This window comes from Solea solea, chromosome 13 (assembly GCF_958295425.1).
Source record: "Solea solea chromosome 13, fSolSol10.1, whole genome shotgun sequence".
Classification (NCBI taxonomy): domain Eukaryota; kingdom Metazoa; phylum Chordata; class Actinopteri; order Pleuronectiformes; family Soleidae; genus Solea; species Solea solea.
The window spans coordinates 20,118,521-20,138,278 of NC_081146.1; the positions used below are offsets into that span (position 1 = coordinate 20,118,521).

A 19,758-nucleotide genomic window follows, 5' to 3' on the forward strand; every position below is an offset into this window, starting at 1 on the left:
TGAATGAGACACTTAGCCTCGTAGGTGTTGGACAGAATAGACATTAAGTGAGAGAGGAGAGTGTGGTAGGATGTAATGAGGCTTGCATAAGGGTTGTCTTGACTACACACCGTCTTGTGCTTGTGGAGGAGAACTGAGTGGTCCTCAACATCTCTGTAAGGTCATCTGCTGCGCCCCCGCCATGACTCAATATGATGCCGTGAACATTTGTCTGAGCACGCTCAAATCGCCCTGTTATTGAGAGCTGATATGTCAGCAATCACAATCAGAAAATTCACCTCACGATGAATCTTTTCCTTTGTCATTTCCACTTCTCTCTTAACTGCACACCTAGACTCCTAGTCCTCGACTACTTTCTTTGGCTCACTTTTTCCATGCCATCCTCTTACTTTGGATTCTTTCATCTTTCCACCACCATGTTTCCTCATCTTCTCTCCTCTGTCAAGAGAATACACCAAACACCTTTTTGGCTGTATACCTCACCACGGTAGCTGCACTTTTCCAGTCATCTGGTAATTCCTCACTACCTCTAAGAGCCTGTCGCAACTCCTTCCAGAACTTTGCACAACAGTCTTCTTTTTTCAGCTCCAACCGTTTAATCCTTGGCTCCACCTTCTCTTGCTTCCTCTACTTGGTTTCCAAAATCATCCAACAGACTACCATCCAATGCTGCCTAGCCTCACTGTCCCCTGGCATCACCTCGCATAGTAAATGGTCTACTCTGTGAGCGTCTTCTTTCACTCTTGTAGGTCACCCTATGTTCCTCCCTCTTCCTGAAGTACAGATTTACAACAGCCATTTCCATCCTTTTCGCAAAATCCACAACCGTCTGTCCTTCCACCTTCCTCTCCTTGACCCCATGCCTTCCCGACACCTCCTCTTCACCAACATGCCCATTAAAGTCTGCTCCAATCACCACTCTCACTCTCTCTGTCCCCTGAGAACACTCTCTACCACTTCATTCAACTTAGTCCAGAACTCCTCTTTCTCTTCTAACTGACAGCCAACTTGTGGGAACTAAGCACGGACATTCAACAATCTCACCTTCAGTTTCTATCTTCAAACTCATGATTCTGTCTGGCACCTTCGTCACCTCTGGAACACTCTTCACAAACCCTACCATTAAAGAGTGGCCACGTTTTCTAGTTAAAACATGATGGAACAGGTTGAATCCGCCTCCGATGCTACAGGCCTGGCTTCCCTTCCACCTGGTCTCTTGCACAGATAATATATCTATCTTCCGTGTCTCCATCATATCAGCGAGGTCATATTTCCTACATTTAAAGTCCCTATTCTCTAGTACCCCCACAGTCCTACCCTTCCTTCTGTCCCACTGCCTCCTAACACACCTTCCCCTTCTCCTCATCTGTCTTCAGCCAACATATGTGTAGAATATAACCCGTGAGTAAAAATATATTGAATAGCCACCCTTGAGCAACTCGTTTTTATAAGAAAAATAGTTAAACAACAGTTAACATTTTCCTCAGACGTGAGTTTCAGATTCTCCTCAATAGCATGTGATGTTAATTTTGTAAATTATCTTCCCATTTAGAAGAAAATAGGGGATACAGAACAGAAGTGGACACCATTGAGATTGGCAGCTGGAATTGTTCATTAGGCACTTGGATGCTGATCTTGTTAATAACTTCGGCACTATAGTAACTGATCTCCAGACAGCGGAAACTGAGTCAAGGGCAGCTAGACATACACAGTGACTCATGCATCAAAGATCCGAGGATTCTTATTCAGAATAAGGTCAACTGTCTGATTATTGGCGTCCAACATAAACCAGTGAATGATGAGGACACGATGTTTCAAGAATATATATCTCAGGTAATAATTGTCTGGTAGATTCATGATGTTCATGTGAATAAATGGTAGCTTGAATATGCAGCATTTGTCATTTTTATGGACTAAAAAGCAGACATGAAAAGGTCCATGTAACAGTGGTAATCTTGTCTTCCTCTCTTCACCTGGCCTTTGGATTCAAAAAAGTTTTTGTTCCTTGAAAAGGGAAAGGAAGAAAAGAGAAGTCTCTTGGGTAACTCTGGAAAAAAGGTTGGATAAAAATTGCCTGTGTGCATGTCTTTGGAAAAGCAAGGAGGATAAAAGGAGGAGGAATCTGCTATCCATATTCTTTTGTTGGGGGGCTGAACCCATTGTCCATGCTCTTCTTTCATTTCCTCCGCTGCAAATACTTGAACACACATAATCGGCGCTGATCTGTCTTGCTGATGAACAAACAACAAGGAAGAATGACAGCGACGTGTATGGAGAGAGGCGTCGGAGGCTCTGCTGATTGTGTGAAACGGAAAGCAGCAGATTTTCATGACTCTAAACTGATGTGTGATGGGGTTTGTCAAGAAAGGAAAGGCTTAAGAAATTCTTTGACATTACCCTCACATCAGATAGCCAGAAACCTCTTTTTGTGCACTTCACCAGAACGGCTGGTAATTTAAAGACATTTAAAGGTCAGATAGTGGTTGCCGCCTGCCCTCGGATAAATGTAGACTACAGTTGTGGACTCAGATAGGCCTTGTGTTCACAAAGAGTAAATGTAAAGACAAACATTATAATTCTGTCTGTAATGGGGTTGGAACAATAGACTTTCTGCATAGAGTTTGCACGTTCTCCCTATGTGTGCATGGGTTTTCTCCAGGTTCTCTGGCTTCCTCCCACTGTCCAAAAACATGCATTATGGACATTAGGTAAATTGGACAATCTAAATTGACCGTAGGCGTGAGAGTGAATGGTTGTTTGTCTCTATATGTGACCCTGCAATGGACTGTTGAACTGTCCAGGATGTACCCCGCCTATTGCCCCATGTCAGCTGAGATCATTTGGCACAGCATCCCTCTCGACCCTCCTGTGGAGGATAAAGTGGTAGAAAATGGATGGATGGATTGACTTTGCATGAATATATGGGCTGCACAAATGTCACACTGGCACAACAGCACCACTGCTTGAAGATTCTGCGAGAAATACCGAACAGGCATGTCACTACACATCTGTAGACTGGATAGACTGGCTGTCAGTGACCAGCCAAAAGTGCATCTCATTTCTATGCCAACGTTAGGAATCTATCACGAGAGAAAGCAAGGTGCATTCCGAACTAACCTCGATCGAGTCTGTCAGTCTGCTCAGGTACTGAGCTGATGCTGCTTGCACTTTGCAATCATTTACAAGCTTAAAAAACATCCACTGAATCACTGAGTGTGGCCCACAGCTGCCATGGAATAAGAAGTCACCAGAACCATAACTCTGTAGCAGCAGGAATTATCTGAATAAATATAACCACCAGAAATGCCTTGAGAACTGGCCTCATCCAGACGGATTTACTGGGTTGTTTTGATACAAGGACCAAAGGGACGACACTTCAACACACACTAAACCTGACACCTTCTGGCACCAGAGTGGGACCCTGTCACTGGTTCTGTGCCAATACAGTTAGCACTCTATCCAGGGATGGCTAAAAATATGAGACCAATAGCAGCTAACACCAGAGCTTATCTGCTGGAGGTGGTACATAACTGATATTTGTTCTCATGTGCATGTTTTGGGGAAGTTGGTAAGAGATCTGACACACATGCAGCCATAGTCCCCTGCATACATAACAACATTAATGCTGACTGCCACTCTGATCCCAGACTTAAACGTAGGCAGGCATGTTTGCCCACCCACAGTCCCTTTTGTACATATTATCATAACGACCCACACACTGTCCAGGGTAGAAATCTAAAAATAGGTGACAGTGATGGCATGGACATGATTCCCTCTATACTAGGCTTGTGCATGCACTCAAAAATGAATGCAGAGACACCCCCCCCGACTCACACACATAAACACTCAAACCTAATAAAAATAGCTCCATATGTGACATGTGGCGCCTCTGCTGTCCTGCTGCTTTCCCTCATCATTAACCCCTCGTCTGAAAAATCTGGGCCAGACTGGGATGAATGTTTCGCTCCAGATGCCCATGTCTGACATGATGTGAAGTTCACCCAGGGGTTCTCTGTCCCTCATTGCTGCCCTAGATATACAGACATATGCTACCACCCACACTCACTCACTCACTTACTTTCTCCCCCCTCTTAAAAAAGAGTCACAGTCACCTTGACCAGGTACACAGAGGGAGTACTGCAGCTATTCTGGTCCACAAAGATCACTCACACTCACAACCTTCACACGCTCTGATTAATGAGGATGTGTGAAGAAATCAGAACACTTGCTCTCTTATTTACAAGCTGTTACTTCCCATTTACTTTAATTTATTATTTTATCTTTCCTTTCACTAAACCACTGTGCAGTAGAGCCAAGACAAATATACTGTGTTGTAGGGCTGCAGTCGATTACTCGAAACGAATCATCAACTCATTTTTCAGCTTCTTATATGTAAATATTTTTGCTCCATATCACAAAGAAATCATTAAAACTGAATCATTTTGGTTTGTGGACAAAACAAGACATTTGGTGACATCATCATTTCCAGGTTTGGTTAACACTGATCAACATTTTTCAACGTTTTCTGACATTTTATGGACCAAACTTGGAGAAAATAATTGATAGAGTGATCAATTATGACAATAACCTTTAGTTGCAGCCCTACTGTGTTCACACTATTGACACAACTTCACATTCACAATTCATTTTTAGAACCACTATTCTTTTTCAATAAAATCTCATTACTTTTTAAATTACTGTATATTTAAATATCGTGGAAATCTGGCAACCTAATGTTTAAAATTTTAGTTTAATGTAAAAAAAAAAAACTCGACTGGACTAGACTATAATGTCAAGCCACATTTGGTCCACATTTTGCAGCAGCACAATATCATTACTGGGAATTACTTTTTAAATATGGGATTTAAACTGGCAACCATCCAAGCCCATTTCACTTCCAAAATGTTGGCCTGAATTCAAAAAATAAATAAATAAAATAAATGCGCCGGGAAATTTGGCAGTGAATGATGAGGACATGAGAATGATAAGGACAGGTGAAGGTCCCTGAGTGAGTGCGTTAAAGCATTTGTGACATTTGACCCATTTTGACTGATACATTATGTGTTTACACATTTTATTATGTCAGCAATTTAATTTGTAAAGGTTTACCTTTATTTAAAAACAATTCATGTGAGATTTGTGACCCTTTGTCCTTTTTGCACGACACAAGAATGAAGCCCAACTAAGTAACTATCACTCTGAGTAAATTTTAAACAAGTTATTATTATTTTTTTTTTACTTTAACTCGAGTAAATTTTTAGACCAGTACTTTTACTTGTACTTAAGTAAAATGTATTAAAAATAGTGGTACTTTAGTAATATAGTAGAATATTTCAGTACTCTTTGACAACCCCTTACTCTTCAACCTGCACTTTCCCTGCACTTTCCCCACCTGGAGAAAGTAGTATTTTCAGTATTTGAAAATACAAAACTATAGTATTTTTTTATTTTGATACATGCCTGTAGTAATAATAGTAATAATAATGATAATAATAATACATATAATAATGATGATAATGATAATAACAATTATTATCATTACAATAGTAATATATGACATACTATATAGAGGGCATATGTTATTTGTTTTATATAACAGGAGACATTATTTGTTACTATTATACAACAGGATAGTTCTATCCGGATATGAAATGTAAGTCAAAGATAAACAAATATGAATATGAACTATTATTTTTTTCTGTTTCCGGTGCTCGTATCTCTGCTGCTCTCTCGCTGCGCTTACCTCAGTCTGGTGTCAACACTCCACTATCATGACTCCCGTGCGTTCCGCTGCATTTTTTTGTTCCCTAAGTTAAAGTTGTACGTCAACTGCGTAAGCCGCTGGATGTATCTACGCCCAACTCTGCTGCTAGTTTTCGGTCACTCTTCTTCAGACAGACATGGAGCCTCCGGACTTCGAAGCTATGAACTTTACGGTGGAGCAGGTGTCGTCCACGTACCCGCTGTGTGAGGAGTGGAGGGAGGGCGCGGAGGGCGCCGTCTTCCACCTCGCCAACATCTTCCTCGTCTTCGGCTTCATGGGCGGCAGCAGCTTTTACGGACTCCTCTACCTGTTCACCTTCCTCACTCTGGGCTTCTTCTGCACCACCGTGTGGGCTTGGGCGGACCCCTGCACCACCGACTCGTTCTTGTGGAGTTTCGCGCTCTTCGGCGTCACTTTGGGGCAGGTGCTCCACGTCGCCTACCGTCTGCGGAGCGTCTCCTTCGACACGGACTTCCAGGAGCTTTACCAGTGCGTGTTTCAGAAGCTCGGAGTGTCGCTCAGCCTGTTCGGGAAGATCGTGTCCTGCTGCGACGGAGTCGTCCACACTTTAGAAGCGAACCACTGCTTCGCCGTAGAGGGAAAAACCGCCATCGATAAGCTGTCGGTGCTGCTTTCCGGCAGGTGACCCCATCTCACGCTCAACTATAGCAAGTATCTTTGAAGAAGCTTCGTTGTTAAAACAAACTAAAATTAGTTAACGTTCAGAGTTAAAAGTCCAGTATGTAACATATAGGAGAGTTAATTGAAATGAGAAAGTCTTTATAAGTTACTAAGGAAACTGCCTTGCTTTGAAGGCCTTGCACCGTCCACCACGGTTTTTACAGCAGCTCAAATGCATTTTGCTAATACTTGTTGAAAGGAATGATATCGTTTCTGAATTATGAAGGCCACTGTAGTTCCCTTATATGGTAAGGGGATAGGACAAGCAGAGTAATCCTTTGTTTGTTATGGTCTGTGGCGTCACCACTAGATGTCACTAATTCTTGCACACTGCACCTGTATTTACAGTAAATTTGAGTGAACACATTGGCCCCAAAATCTACTAAATCATAATTAAAGTTAGACCAGTTTTATTTTTTTGCCATTTTTTTTATAATTGCATTGGATGATTAATATTGAACTCATCAGCAATGGCTTTTTAGCTCATTATCACTTATTTAAGGTTTATGCATTCTGCTTCTAAGAAACTTTTTCCCATCCAAATTTCAGCTTTGTTTTCTGATGATTTGTTTCATGTATTTAAAATTTAGGTTATACATTATTTTTATTTAAAATTGAGTAAGGAAGAGTGAAGGACGTACTATTGTGAGAAAAGAAACTTGGTTGTACTTATAGTGAGCATCTTGCATACAGCTCTACGCACTCCCTGTGCTGAGAGGCAACAGGAGATACACAGGCGAAAACAAGGCAGTGGGGAACCAGCAAAAGTCTGTTATGTTTATGTTCAGTCAAATCTGAACATAAAATCACTGATTTTCTTTAAGCACTCTGGTCCAGGAGAGTGAGCAGTTGACAACGTGACACAAACTTGTCTCACAGCAAGATAATGCAAATAAATATGGCGTTGTTAAACACCTAATCACACAACACCAGCAGAGTTTAACATCCTGTGTGAATCATTGTTGCACCGTGTCCCCACTGGGAAGTTAATATAATTTCTGTCCATTCTCCTACAGAGTGCAGGTGACGGTAAATGGAGAGTTTCTGCATTACATCTACCCATTCCAGTTTCTGGATTCACCTGAATGGGACTCTCTCAGACCAGCAGAGGAGGGCATCTTTCAGGTTCTTTTTATAAATGTATACACACGTGGTTTAAAAAAAAGAAACCCTTTAAGTCTTTGTCAACAGCATCTCTCAAGATTTACAGATTGTCTTGAGGTCCTTAAATCTTGCTGACTCCCAACACAATAGTGCATCTTACTACTTTGCATCCTAAAATATATATATATATATATATATATATATATATATTATCTCAAAATGACAACTTACAATGTATAACGGCTGCAACGAGTGTATTTTTTAAAGATTACAACAAGTTTTCTGATTTTTCAGAAATATTTCTTAAATGTGAATAAGAAATCATAAGAACTGATTACATTTGGTTTGTGGACAAAACAAGACATCTGAGAACATCATTTTGAGGTTTGGGAAACAGTGATGAACCCATTTCAACATTTTATGGGCCAAGCAAGTGTTCGTATAATATATAATTTGCATACTTTTTTAAAAGAATATCAGCTAATTAATTGAATGTTTTTACGTTGTAAAATCTGGCTCACGATCAGCCCTAGAAATCCACTGTCAGCTATGGTGTAACTAACAGCATGATGAACAGAGTTTCCCATTAATTATCCTGGCTGTGGCACCGCCACCACAGTCTGATTAATTCTGACACAGTTTCATAATTAACCCAAAAAGTTGTCATAACAAACTAGAGCTATAACTTAAGTGTTCAGCTCCGTTGAGCCGAGCTGTGTGTAGTTCTTTGTGCTTGCTTGCTCGCGCACAAGCTATCGCGCCCCCTCTGTGTGAGAGTGGTGTGAAGTGTAGTTCTCTCTCACTCTGGGTGAGAGTGGTGTGAAGTGTGGTTCTCTCTCACTCTGAGTCTGTGTATCTTTCTCTCAGGGCTCTGTTCACGCATGAGAGTAGACTGTGTGCACATTGGAGTGAGCAATTTTCTGTCCAAACCCAACCAAGCCCGAGAGAATAACTGAATGTGTGTGCTTGCTACCTCCGCTACCTCCACAAATTCAGTTGAATCTGTGGGAAACAGTAGAGGCCATTGTAGGGCTTTAACTAATGATCATTTTGATTATCGATCAATGTGTAAAGTGTGGTCCGGGCGGTCCAGAAAATGTCTGAAAATGTGGAACGAATGTGTTTCCCAAACCTTGAAATGTGGATGTTTTCAAATGTCTTGTTTTGCCCACAAACCAATAATGATTCACTCTCAATGATGTCTTTGTAATATGGAACAAAGAAACCAGAAAATACATCAAAAAAAAAAACAACACAATCTTTCCCTGAACACACCCTGTCTCTTTATTAAGTGCTCTCTTCTCCACAGGTGACTCTGCGTGCTGATAACCCCTGCCGGTATGTGGCGTGGAGGAGGAAGAAACTGTACCTGCTTTTTGCTAAGCACCGCTACGTCGCCAAGATTTTCGCCCTGGTTGTGCGCAATGACATTGCAGAGAAGTTGTACTCCCTGAACGACAGGGCTCTCAACAGGTCCGGCTTCCGCTATGATCTCCGCTTACCAAGTTACTGCCACATGCCAGCGACCGAATTAGAAAAAGCAGGTGTCCTGCAAGTGCCAGTGCAGGGGGGAAGAACCGCCTGATTCACACACACACACACACACACACACACACACACACACACACACACTCTGCTCCAAGCTTTAAACACTTGGAAGTGACTCAGTGTGTGCAGCAATGTAATGTAAATATAGTTTTATTTAAGTAGGGCAAAGTAAGAGTGAACCATTTAGGGAAAGTAGGTTTCAACTGAACTAATCTCATACTGTATCTGCATATTATCATTAGATCTCAATATATCACGTAGTTAGATGGAGCAGGCAGACCTGTCACCAGTCATGCTGAGTCAGGTCAAGAGAATACTCGCAAGGAACTGCTTTGATACATGAGAACAGTGCCTCATAACGGATAGCCTATTAAATCCATAGGCAACACCGTGGTAGCCTAATTCTGTAAGTGTGGGAAAGATAGCAGGAGCAGGCTACACTGACAAAATGCAACTGATACATCCCACCCATTCCCTCTGGCCCAAAGCTCCACCCCCCATAACATCTCTGTGTCTGTGAATTTGGTTGTAATGTTTTTATCTGATTGAGCTGGAGGCAAACTGCAGAAGTCAGAGGAAGCTTTTTGTCATTTGCACCTTGTGAGCAACTTTAATTAGAAGGAACGGGTGCCATCCTGAACCGTGGCTTCCAATTCCCTGATACGTTCAAGTTGTGCTGTCACTTTTAGTGGCCGTTGTTGCCAAATAACATTTCACCCTCAGAAAGAGAAAGTGTAAATCTGCTAGAATGATGCACTGTTCCCATGACAGACTGAAGACTTTGGTCGCTATTAATTGAGGCTATAAGCGATGACAAGGTCAGATCTTTCATTATTAAAGCTACAGTGTTTAATACAGTATTTAAATTTAAATGAATGTCCATTGTCAAAATGAGTTCACACATGATTCTCTGTGTTCCTAAATATAACAGTAGTGTTTTGTTTTCATGTCTGTGATGACACCGAGTGAAGGTTGAAAGCACAGCTACACTAGTAAAGTGAGATGGCAGCGAACAGGCATTATCTAGATAGATAGATGTACTTCATGGATACCAAAAGTGGGAAATTGTTGCTTCCTTAAACATGACTGAGGAGAAACAAAGATTTTTAGGTTAAGGTTTATCTGGGGTGGTAGCGACACTAGCGGCATCTTGGAGCTTTAAATCCGATTATTTTGGTCAAGTGTAAACTCATAATATCCAAATCCTGAATTGATCCCCATTGGAAAAATGGGTTTTAAGTTGGCCAAGTACAAAATAAGTATCAAACAAAAAATTGAATCAATAAATGGGATGATAAGCAACGATGGTTAGATAAAATAAAAACAATATGACAAATGCAGTTTATAAAGTACACATATTAATATGGTACATACACAAATAGTTTGATAAGTGCAACACAGTATTCAATTAGATGAATAATAATAAACTATAACTTTAATAAATAGTAGATATTACATGTATTGTGTAATAATGCAAATCAGTCTAGTGGTGATAATTGGAATGAGGCTGGTGGGAGCCATCCTGATGACATCGTGGTCGCCACTGCTGTTCTACAGTCTGATGGGAGTTGGCAGGAAATGAACGCCTGTAGTGATTGGACAAGTAGATGAGCTTCTGTATGTAGAGTAAAAAAATAAAATCCTATGTAGTTTAATTAAAGGAGTCCCCCACTTCATTACTCCCATCTTTTCACTGATTTACAGTCTGTTTCATTACAGTAAAAAAAAAATCAAACTGGAGAATTACATGATTGCTGAACAGGTCAAAGAATGACAGGCGTCCAAGACATTTATGAAGTTACAACCACTCAAAAAAGGAATTATGACAATGATTACATTGTCTTGTTTGTAAATACCCGAGGAGAGTTTGTGAAAGTTTGTGTGTGTTTGCATTGAAGTAGAAGAGGTAGATGTGTTTGAATTAACTTGGTTATTCAAGTAGCTGCTGAATGTATGAAGTGAAACAAACGTGTGTGGCTGTTAAAGATCTAATGTGTAATGTGCAATGTTGACAGATCAGATCACTGTAAACAGGCTTAATGTGTGTCAAAAGTAATGTTTTACTGTTGAAATAAATTATTCTCTATTTACCTGTGTGGATTTTTATCCTCGATGGTCACACAACATGACGTTATTGCTCTCCCTCTCTGTGTTGATCTTGTATTTGAGCAGCACAGTATCTGTCTCTTAAAATATGCAAACATAAGATATGCACTATAAAAACTACAAGTAAATATGAGAGCTGAATATATAGATTACATATTGAAGAATATATGAACAGATATCCAATGAAAAGGGACAGAATACTGGAATAAAATATCAGTATAACGCATAAGTGTATCTGTATAATCTGTGCTCTGTCTCCCCCTGTCGGGGCTGCGACACACTGCAGGCGCACGGCCCTTCCCTTCTTGCCTATTTTAGTCTCTCCGCTGTCAAAGTGGAATGTGCGGCGCACATTGTGCAGCCCCGGATCTGAGGAGGGAGCTGGCCGCAGTCACAGCACTGACTCTAGTCTCTCTCTGTCCGAAGCTTGTCCTTCAGTGTCTTTAACCTCTGCGGTGCACACCCGCATTTCACCCGCTTTTCACTGCGAACAGCAACAACAGCAGCAGCAGCAGCAGCTGGACAGGCGGTGAGGTGAGTACAGAGCCGCTTCTTCTCCTCGGTTACTAAGTTGTAGGATATGCGGAGTACATGCTCACCTATTTTTACACACAAACACACACGGGGGGTGGGAGCACTAGTCTTGTTGGGACACTTGTTGACTTCCATTCGTTTGGACACCGTCATCCCTAAAGCTCAACCATAACCAGTTAATGCCTAATCCTAACCTTAACCTAACCACATTCACACAATTTAGCCTTTAACTTAACATAACCAGTTCCTTTAGAAATGAGGTTCTGCCTCATTGGACCAGGTTTTGGTCCCCATGAGGACTGTGCTGCATTTTCATAATGGATTCATCTGGTTGATTATTTTCTTGATTAATCAAAGTGCTCAGTGTTTCTCCAACCTGGAAATGATGTTGTCCTCAAATGTCTTTTCTTGTTTTAATTCTTTAAAATGATCAAAATAGCTGACGAGATTAACTTAGTAATCGATTAATAATGGAGTCATTGTTTCAGGCCTACTGCATTTACTTAAAAAATCTTCTTCTCCACCTCTACATTTCTCCCTCCAGAATCAACACTGTGTGTTTGACACAGCCTTCAGTGTTCAGAGACTAATTTGTACATCTGTTTTTCCTCAGTTTTAAATGCTTACTCTGTGAAGCTTCAAATAAACTGTGTTATTATTGTTACTAGGGATGTCTCTACTATATCACTCTTTTTGCGATCGATATTACAGCCTTGAGGATCTGTCGATATCGATATCAGTGTATCATGTTTTAGTATTTTTATTTTTACTGTATTTAAGAAGAACTTTGTACCTTGGTTTTTACAATGGGTCTGATGTTGAACTCTGATTTGCAGTTGCTGTGAGCTCAAGACAAACCAAGCTCTGTTCTCCAAGGTGACCTGAAGAAATCTGAAGGATGTCCACTCCCTCGGAGCAACCCTTCCTCCTCCTCACCACCCTGCCCTCCTTCACTCCATCCACACCGGGATTTGAGGATGTGTCCAATGGCACCACGTGTCAGGAGTGGGAGCAGACCCACCACGTCCTCTTCCATCTGGGGAACCTGTCCCTGCTGCTGGGCCTGGTCATCCCGACCACTGTGGGTCTGCACATGATCCTGCTGCGCCTGATGCTGATGACAGGTCAGTCACATTCCTGAGATCCCTATGCTGTCAGTGCTAATTGTCCTCAAAACGTCTCTGTGAATTAAAGCACCAGCAACATACGACCGTGAGCTTGTTATGGATTCAAAGTCAAACAATTACAGACAGAAGTGACTGAATAACCACGGACAGAAGCAAAATGTTTATATGTGTGTCCTTCAATAAATAAGTCACTCAAAAAGATAAACACACACACTTACAAATATGTACACACTGCTCCATGGCTGCTAAAAGTATGATCAGCTTGTCCGATTTGTGCATAATATTCAAAAGTAAGCTTTCCAGTTTCAGTGTAAATGTGGTTATTATCAATAGTCATATATTATTGTGACCTAATGCAGTGAGAAGTTGATCTGTGGGTAATTAGACCAGACAGATGATTTGACAGTAAAAGCTCTGTAAAAGCTCTGTTCTGTTCTGTTTGCCAAAGACTGCCAACAGTAGAGTGTGAAATGATGTGTCCCAAACATGTCATCTGTTAGGAATCCTATGGCAGCATGATAAACTGCATCACTACATATGTACTTTTGTAAACTGTCTGGAAATGACTTAGTATTAGCTTTAAACATTATTTGTATTATTTTATAATAAACCATATTATTGTCATAATAACCAGCCTTTATTAAAACCTCAGCCTGCCCTGCACAGAGTAGTAAGAGCAACTCTTCTGCACAGCTGAGAGGCCCTACAAGGCTGTGATAGCGGCAGATCAAGAGAGTGGTGGATGGAAAAAGCACTTCCACCATGTTTATGTTCTACTTGGAAGGATCGTGGAGACAGGAAGCAGCAGGATTTATGGGAAACATGGTCATTTATTTATATTAGCTTTCTTGTCTCAGAGGGTTTTACGGAGAGAGAGAAAAAAACAGAGTAAATAAAACTGCAGACACTAGATTAGTTAAGTAAACTTAAAACATCTTTGGTGAAATAACAACTTTAAGAATGGCATATAATTTACAAAATGAATCAAATATACTTGTAGTAGTTTGGAGAGAAGTTACAGAACTTCAAGGCTTTAAAACCATAGATGAAATCAGTGATATTTCAACTAATACACTCTACAGTGTGGGTCAGATTCCACTGGTCACAGATTTATTATAGGTTGCCAAATTAATGTGCAGAATTTCTTCCAGCTTAATTTCATGTTTTTTCCCTGCCAGTTAGCATCAAAATTCAAAAGATTAAGTTTGTCCCAGCTCCTGATGTAAATATAAATGACTCATTCTGGGGCCATGAAAAACAACTGCTCATACAATCAGGTGTGTTAGGGGCGAGGTGCTGGACCCCAGAGCAGGCAGGCCAAGACACAGAGTTAACATGAGCAGAGACACAAGCAATAAATAGACACTAAAGTAAGAAGGATCTTCAGGAGAGCCGTGACGTGAGGTTACCCACACAGACGTCTATAACAATCTGGCAGCGAGTGACTGGAGACTCAGGAAATAAGTAGAGGTGCTTGATGATTAGATTGGGAGCAGGTGTGCTCCCGCCACAGGTGAACTGATTGCATGCAGAGATGAACGCAGGAGACGTAGGCGGAGATGGAGGCGGAGCATGTACACCTTTAATTATTTTATCTTCAATTTTAGACCAATGAAAATAATTTCACCTAAATTTGACACACTGGACCTGAGAAACACTGGTGTAAAATACAATAATAATGATAATAATACTTCTATATTTTAATTACGATGTTTAAAGGTACAGACAAAAACAAACAAACCAAAAGAGATTTATTTCAAATTATGGCACTTTTTTTCCTACTTTGTTTATGTTTATATTAGTGAGTGGCAATTAGGGCTGCAACTAATGCATCTTTTCATAATCGATTATTTTCTCCATTAATCTTCTGTCAGAACAATGTTGATCATCTTTCAAACCTGGAAATTATGATATCCTAAAAATGTCCACAAACTAAAAATGATTCAGTTTTAATCATTTCTTTGTCATATGGAGAAAAGAAACCAAAACATATTCACATTTAAGAAGCTAAACAAAAATCTCAACTTGTGCTTTGATAATCACTGTTTATCTTTGCTGTGTTTTCTTTAACTCTGACAGGTTGCGGTCTCTTCATTTTATGGGCGACTCTGTACCGGTGCAACATGGACGTGATGGTTTGGAATGTGGTGTTTCTGGTGATCAACTTCATGCACCTCTTCTATCTCCTGTACAAGCGAAGACCTGTGAGTGCTTCATTAACATCCCAGCAGTCACTTCATATTCAGGCCGCTCTCTGTTTATTGCTGATCTGGACGTTGGGGGAAAACAGAGTGTGTTTATTTTTTGCTGAGGCTCAGGGTTCAGATGTTCTTCACTTTCTCTGGCAGGAAGCAGCATTTCCTCCTGAGCTCACTCCTGCTTTATGGTAATGTAATGCAGGTTGTATCATTTCTGCCACTAGGGGAATCAGTATAAGTAAGGGCTCTCCAGCAAGCTGATAGAAGCAGACTTTTCCTAATGAGACAGGGGACCTGTCCCTCTCCATCACCACTCCTCACCGAATATTAATCCACAGCAGCATTGTTCAAATTCACTTCTTATCATCGGACTTGTGTGGGGATGATGAGTTTAAAAATTGTGTCCCTGCTCTTGTCAGATTAAGATCGACAGGGAGCTGCGCTCTGTCTACAAGCGGATGTTTGAGCCCTTGCACGTGAAGGAGTCTCTATTTCAGAGGCTCACCGGTCAGTTCTGCACCATTCAGACTCTGAAGAAAGGTCAGGCCTACGCTGCCGAGGACAAGACGTCCGTGGACGAACGCCTTAGCATTCTGCTCAAAGGAAGGTATGTGCAGCTCTTGTTCTTCTGTTACATGATCATCTGGAGAGAGGATCATCCAGGCATGTGCTTATCAAAATGATAAACAAGATTATAATAAATAGCAAATAGCAACACTCCAACTTGTTTGTGTTTAGTTAGTTGGGCCTGCAAGTTGATTATACAAAATACAAAAAATACATTTGTACTAATTTAATGTGTAAATGCTCTTGTACACCCCCTCACAACATAATACATGAATACTTTACCAACCCACTCACCACTCATGCTCTTTTATTGTTTTTCACATTATTATTATCCTAATCATCACATTATTATTATCAAAATCATTCAGCCCCTACTGTACAGTATGTGGTATAATTTGTTTCAGATGGCTCTTAATTGTGTCTTAAATTGCACTGCACTATCTCTGTGATTATATTCTGAATTTTAAGTGGTATAGAATATTGTATTTTGGTGCTAAATGACTAGACGATAAGGAAATATAATACTTTTTTTTTTTAACTCTTTTTGTTTGCAGATTTGTTTCTGCTTTACAGGGTCACTAATAATACCAATAATCATCTCTCTATGTTTGCCCATGCTCCAGTGAGATTTAAATATCAGTAGTGAGAAGGGGAGATGACAAAATGAATGCGTGCCTCAATGTAATTTGCCAGTATTAGGTACAGGATATTAAATTTAGAAGTGATGAATGCAATTATTACAAAGAAACAAAATTACAGAGCTCTCCCCTCGCACAGCAAAGTACGGCAATTTAATCCAACACAGTATCAGCAGTTACATCAGCCCTCACGCATCTACAATATAATGAAAGAACCATCCCAGGACGTTTTATGATTATTATTGTTATTGTTTGTGAATATGAGCCATTTTAGAGGGTTTTTATTTAATTGTGAAGTGATTTATGGAAATGATGTAGAAAATGCAATAGGGAATTTAACACATTATAAATCTTCATTTTAAGTTTTTAACATTTTTAAAAAGCCTTATGTTCAGGGTGCATTTTGATCGACTGAACAACAATGGGAGTAATTTGGGAGGTGAGCATCACCCAGTGGTCATTAGAGGAACTTCAAATGACCATTAGAGTCTTCAGATTCAGATTCAGTCAACTTCATTGATCCCAGGAGGGCAATTCATTTACACCTTACCCTAATTACATTCAGACAAACAACAATCAAAATCGAATATGTCAAGGCATAGATCGACAAAAGAGACAGTTATTGCTCCTTTGGCTTCACCAGTAAACCCCGGCCTTTCAACTCAAGGCTAAATATCTGAGTTTGCACTTTGGCTCATGATTTAAACCTGAGCTCTGACGTGTACATTTCTTTGATGACAGGATGAAGGTGTCGTACAGAAGCCATTTCCTACACAACATCTACACCAGCTCCTTCATTGACTCTCCAGAGTTCAGGGCCACAGAGATGCACAGAGGAGAGAAGTTCCAGGTAATATAGAATCATAGATCATACACCCTGAAAAACAGTTTTTGTTGCTATTATGATATTTTGATATTGACTGGCTATTGATTGACAGGTGACAATTGTTGCAGAGGAGAACTGCAAGTTCTTGTGCTGGTCTCGGGAGAGGCTCACCTACTTCCTGGAGTCAGACACTTTCCTCAATGAAGTGTTCCGCTACCTTATCGGCAAAGATATCACCAATAAACTGTACTCTCTGAACGACCCCACACTCAGTGACAAGGTGGGTCAAACTCTTGCTCTCCGATTTGACTGTAAACTTCACTCACTGGCTGCTTTATAAGGTACAAACTATAACGAATAAAGTGGCAGGAGTGGCACCTGCCGCTGTAGCCCATCTACCTCAAAGTTTGACATGTTGTTGAATCCAGAGATAGTTGAGTTTTCACCCAGAAAACTGATGTCAACTGCATATTTTCTCTTTTTTGGACAATTATCCATAAACTATACAAAACTGTTGTGCATGAAAATCCCACGTTTCTTTCTTTCTCATTCTGCTACTTCAGCAGGTGGTTTTGACCATGTCTTCATGCCTAAATGCTTTGAGTTGCTGCCATGTTGGCTCATTAGATATTTGCATTAACAAGCAGGTAAACAGGTGGCATACTGTGTGTTTCCCAGGCAGTGAAGAAGATGGAGCGTCAGCCCACCCTCTGCTCTCAGCTGTCTATGATGCAGATGAGGAACAGCATGGGGAGCACCAACGACACCGATGATGTGCTCAACCAGATCCTACGAGGAGGATCTACTGGTTCATCCCTCCGTAAGTCAAGTGCTTCAATGTGACCGCTAAGAATTTTGGCACAGACCATACGCACATTCAACCTAACCCATATCTGTTAAAATGAGAGACAATCACAGGTCCTATCTGAGAGAATCTGTTTGTTCACTCATTCTCTGCTGAGGTTTTTGTAGTGTAATATAGATGAGAGTTTTGGTTCTTTGTGACATATGACCACTTCTTTTGTCTTCTGGGCCAAGCTCATGCATTTCTTTCCACCCCTCAGTGCTGTGATACTTGTGTTTATTTCTAGAAAAATCACCTACCACCAAGGCATCCAAGATGAACCCAATAGAAGAAAGTATGGAAGATGATGTTTTCAAAGAATCTGCTCCTTCTAAGTCCGCCCGTATGCCCAGCACTTCCACTGAGGAAGTGTAACCTGCAGGTGACAAATGTATATCATCGAATGTATACATGTTTATTTTTTTTAAAGATTGCATTTATGTGGGTTTATTATTAGAAGATTTGTTTAAGTTGCATTGGTTTGTTTATTTGACCCAATGACTTGAGAATAGCTGAAACATCAGGATCACCCTCTGGTGGCTGGTAGAAGTACAGGTCATAAACCCAGCCACTTCATAAATTGGTGGAAAATAAAACATTAGAATACAAGAGAATTATAACACATTTCTAGTAAACATTGCCTTTGACATTTCTTCCACATTATATGATAATAGGATCATTTGTGGGTTAATCATAAATAGTGAAACCTTTCACGTCACATATACAAGTTCATTTTGTTTATATCAATTTTTTGTTCTTCAAATGGTCACAATATGTGTAAATTACAATTATTCTCCATTAGTCATTATTATCAGGGTTCCCACAACTAATTAATAGTTATAAGGTCCTATTACTTCAGATCACAATGAGATTTATTTCTGGAGAATATAACTAGTGAGTCTTTTGTCTGCACTGATGCGTCACTTGTTTTGTGTTTTTTGATTTACATAACAGACGTTTTGTTACCGAGGATTTTCCTGAGAAGTTATTTTATTTACAGTATGTGTGTTTATGCATTCTTCATAAATGTCTGAACCACAAGCCATTGTACTCTGTGTGTTCAATAAACATTTGGTGTGTGTATGTCCTGTCCTGGCCTGTTTGCTTTTTGCTGGTGTGACATTCATATTATATCATTCTTATTATTCTTATTCTTATTATAATATTGATATTTAAGTATTTGTTGGAGTGTGATGCCTCCCTGTGGCCAGAGTGTGTTTGTACCATGTATGTTAGGTACACTTACAGGCGATTAAAATTCAAACAACTTCATTGTTCCCATTACGATTGATGAATGTGGAGCTTATATGCAAAAAATATACAGAAAATCAAGATACATGGATGGATACATCTATCTATCTATCTATCTATGTATCTATCTATCTATATATCTATCCTGTCAAAGAGACCATATCACAGATATGATTTTACTTGGGATTTACGTCGTTAAACGTTTTGAAATGAATGTGCATATTAATTCACATTGTATTATTAACGTTGTGTTATATTGTGTCTTGATGTGTGAATCATTGTGGTGTGCTTTTGCTGAACTCTGGACTGTTCTTTTTGTTGTGTACTTCACTTGTACTTAATCTCACAACTGTTCAGAAAGTGTCAGTGTGATTATTGTTCTCAAGTCATCTACATTCTTACTGCAGTCTCAATTTATATGATTCTTTCTTAAGCCATACTGTTTTGACCTGCTCCAGGCTAGCTTTCTATTCCTTGTAAACGTTTTTAAAGTGTAAATTCATCTTTAGCCTGTTCCACCGGCCAACATTTCCCATCAATTCTCCACTTAATGAGTTAAAACATTAAAAC

At 40.1% G+C, this 19,758-nt stretch overlaps 2 protein-coding genes across 2 annotated transcripts; both read left to right on the forward strand.

Annotated features, from left to right (window-relative positions):
- The first annotated feature begins 5,776 nt into the window (after positions 1 to 5,776).
- On the forward strand, positions 5,777 to 9,596 carry popdc3 (popeye domain containing 3). The gene is made up of 3 exons (XM_058647165.1): positions 5,777 to 6,406; positions 7,462 to 7,570; positions 8,859 to 9,596. The coding sequence occupies exons 1-3, from the start codon at positions 5,901 to 5,903 to the stop codon at positions 9,132 to 9,134; spliced, it is 891 nt and encodes a 296-aa protein (XP_058503148.1). The 5' UTR covers positions 5,777 to 5,900; the 3' UTR covers positions 9,135 to 9,596.
- Positions 9,597 to 11,539: 1,943 nt separating this feature from the next.
- bves (blood vessel epicardial substance) lies at positions 11,540 to 19,020 on the forward strand. Its single transcript, XM_058647164.1, has 8 exons — positions 11,540 to 11,737; positions 12,574 to 12,861; positions 14,944 to 15,068; positions 15,482 to 15,669; positions 17,009 to 17,117; positions 17,206 to 17,373; positions 17,772 to 17,913; positions 18,185 to 19,020. The coding sequence occupies exons 2-8, from the start codon at positions 12,636 to 12,638 to the stop codon at positions 18,310 to 18,312; spliced, it is 1,086 nt and encodes a 361-aa protein (XP_058503147.1). The 5' UTR covers positions 11,540 to 11,737; positions 12,574 to 12,635; the 3' UTR covers positions 18,313 to 19,020.
- Positions 19,021 to 19,758: the final 738 nt, after the last annotated feature.

What these genes read in the sequence shown, in the direction of transcription:
- popdc3 (XM_058647165.1), top strand. Translation starts at nt 5,901, where the DNA reads ATGGAGCCTCCGGACTTCGAAGCTATGAACTTTACGGTGGAGCAGGTG. An exon ending in TCGGTGCTGCTTTCCGGCAG is followed by an intron (nt 6,407 to 7,461) that starts GTGACCCCATCT and finishes ATTCTCCTACAG; the next exon opens with AGTGCAGGTGACGGTAAATG. An exon ending in CAGAGGAGGGCATCTTTCAG is followed by an intron (nt 7,571 to 8,858) that starts GTTCTTTTTATA and finishes TCTTCTCCACAG; the next exon opens with GTGACTCTGCGTGCTGATAA.
- bves (XM_058647164.1), top strand. Translation starts at nt 12,636, where the DNA reads ATGTCCACTCCCTCGGAGCAACCCTTCCTCCTCCTCACCACCCTGCCC. An exon ending in TCCTGTACAAGCGAAGACCT is followed by an intron (nt 15,069 to 15,481) that starts GTGAGTGCTTCA and finishes TGCTCTTGTCAG; the next exon opens with ATTAAGATCGACAGGGAGCT. An exon ending in ACCCCACACTCAGTGACAAG is followed by an intron (nt 17,374 to 17,771) that starts GTGGGTCAAACT and finishes TGTGTTTCCCAG; the next exon opens with GCAGTGAAGAAGATGGAGCG.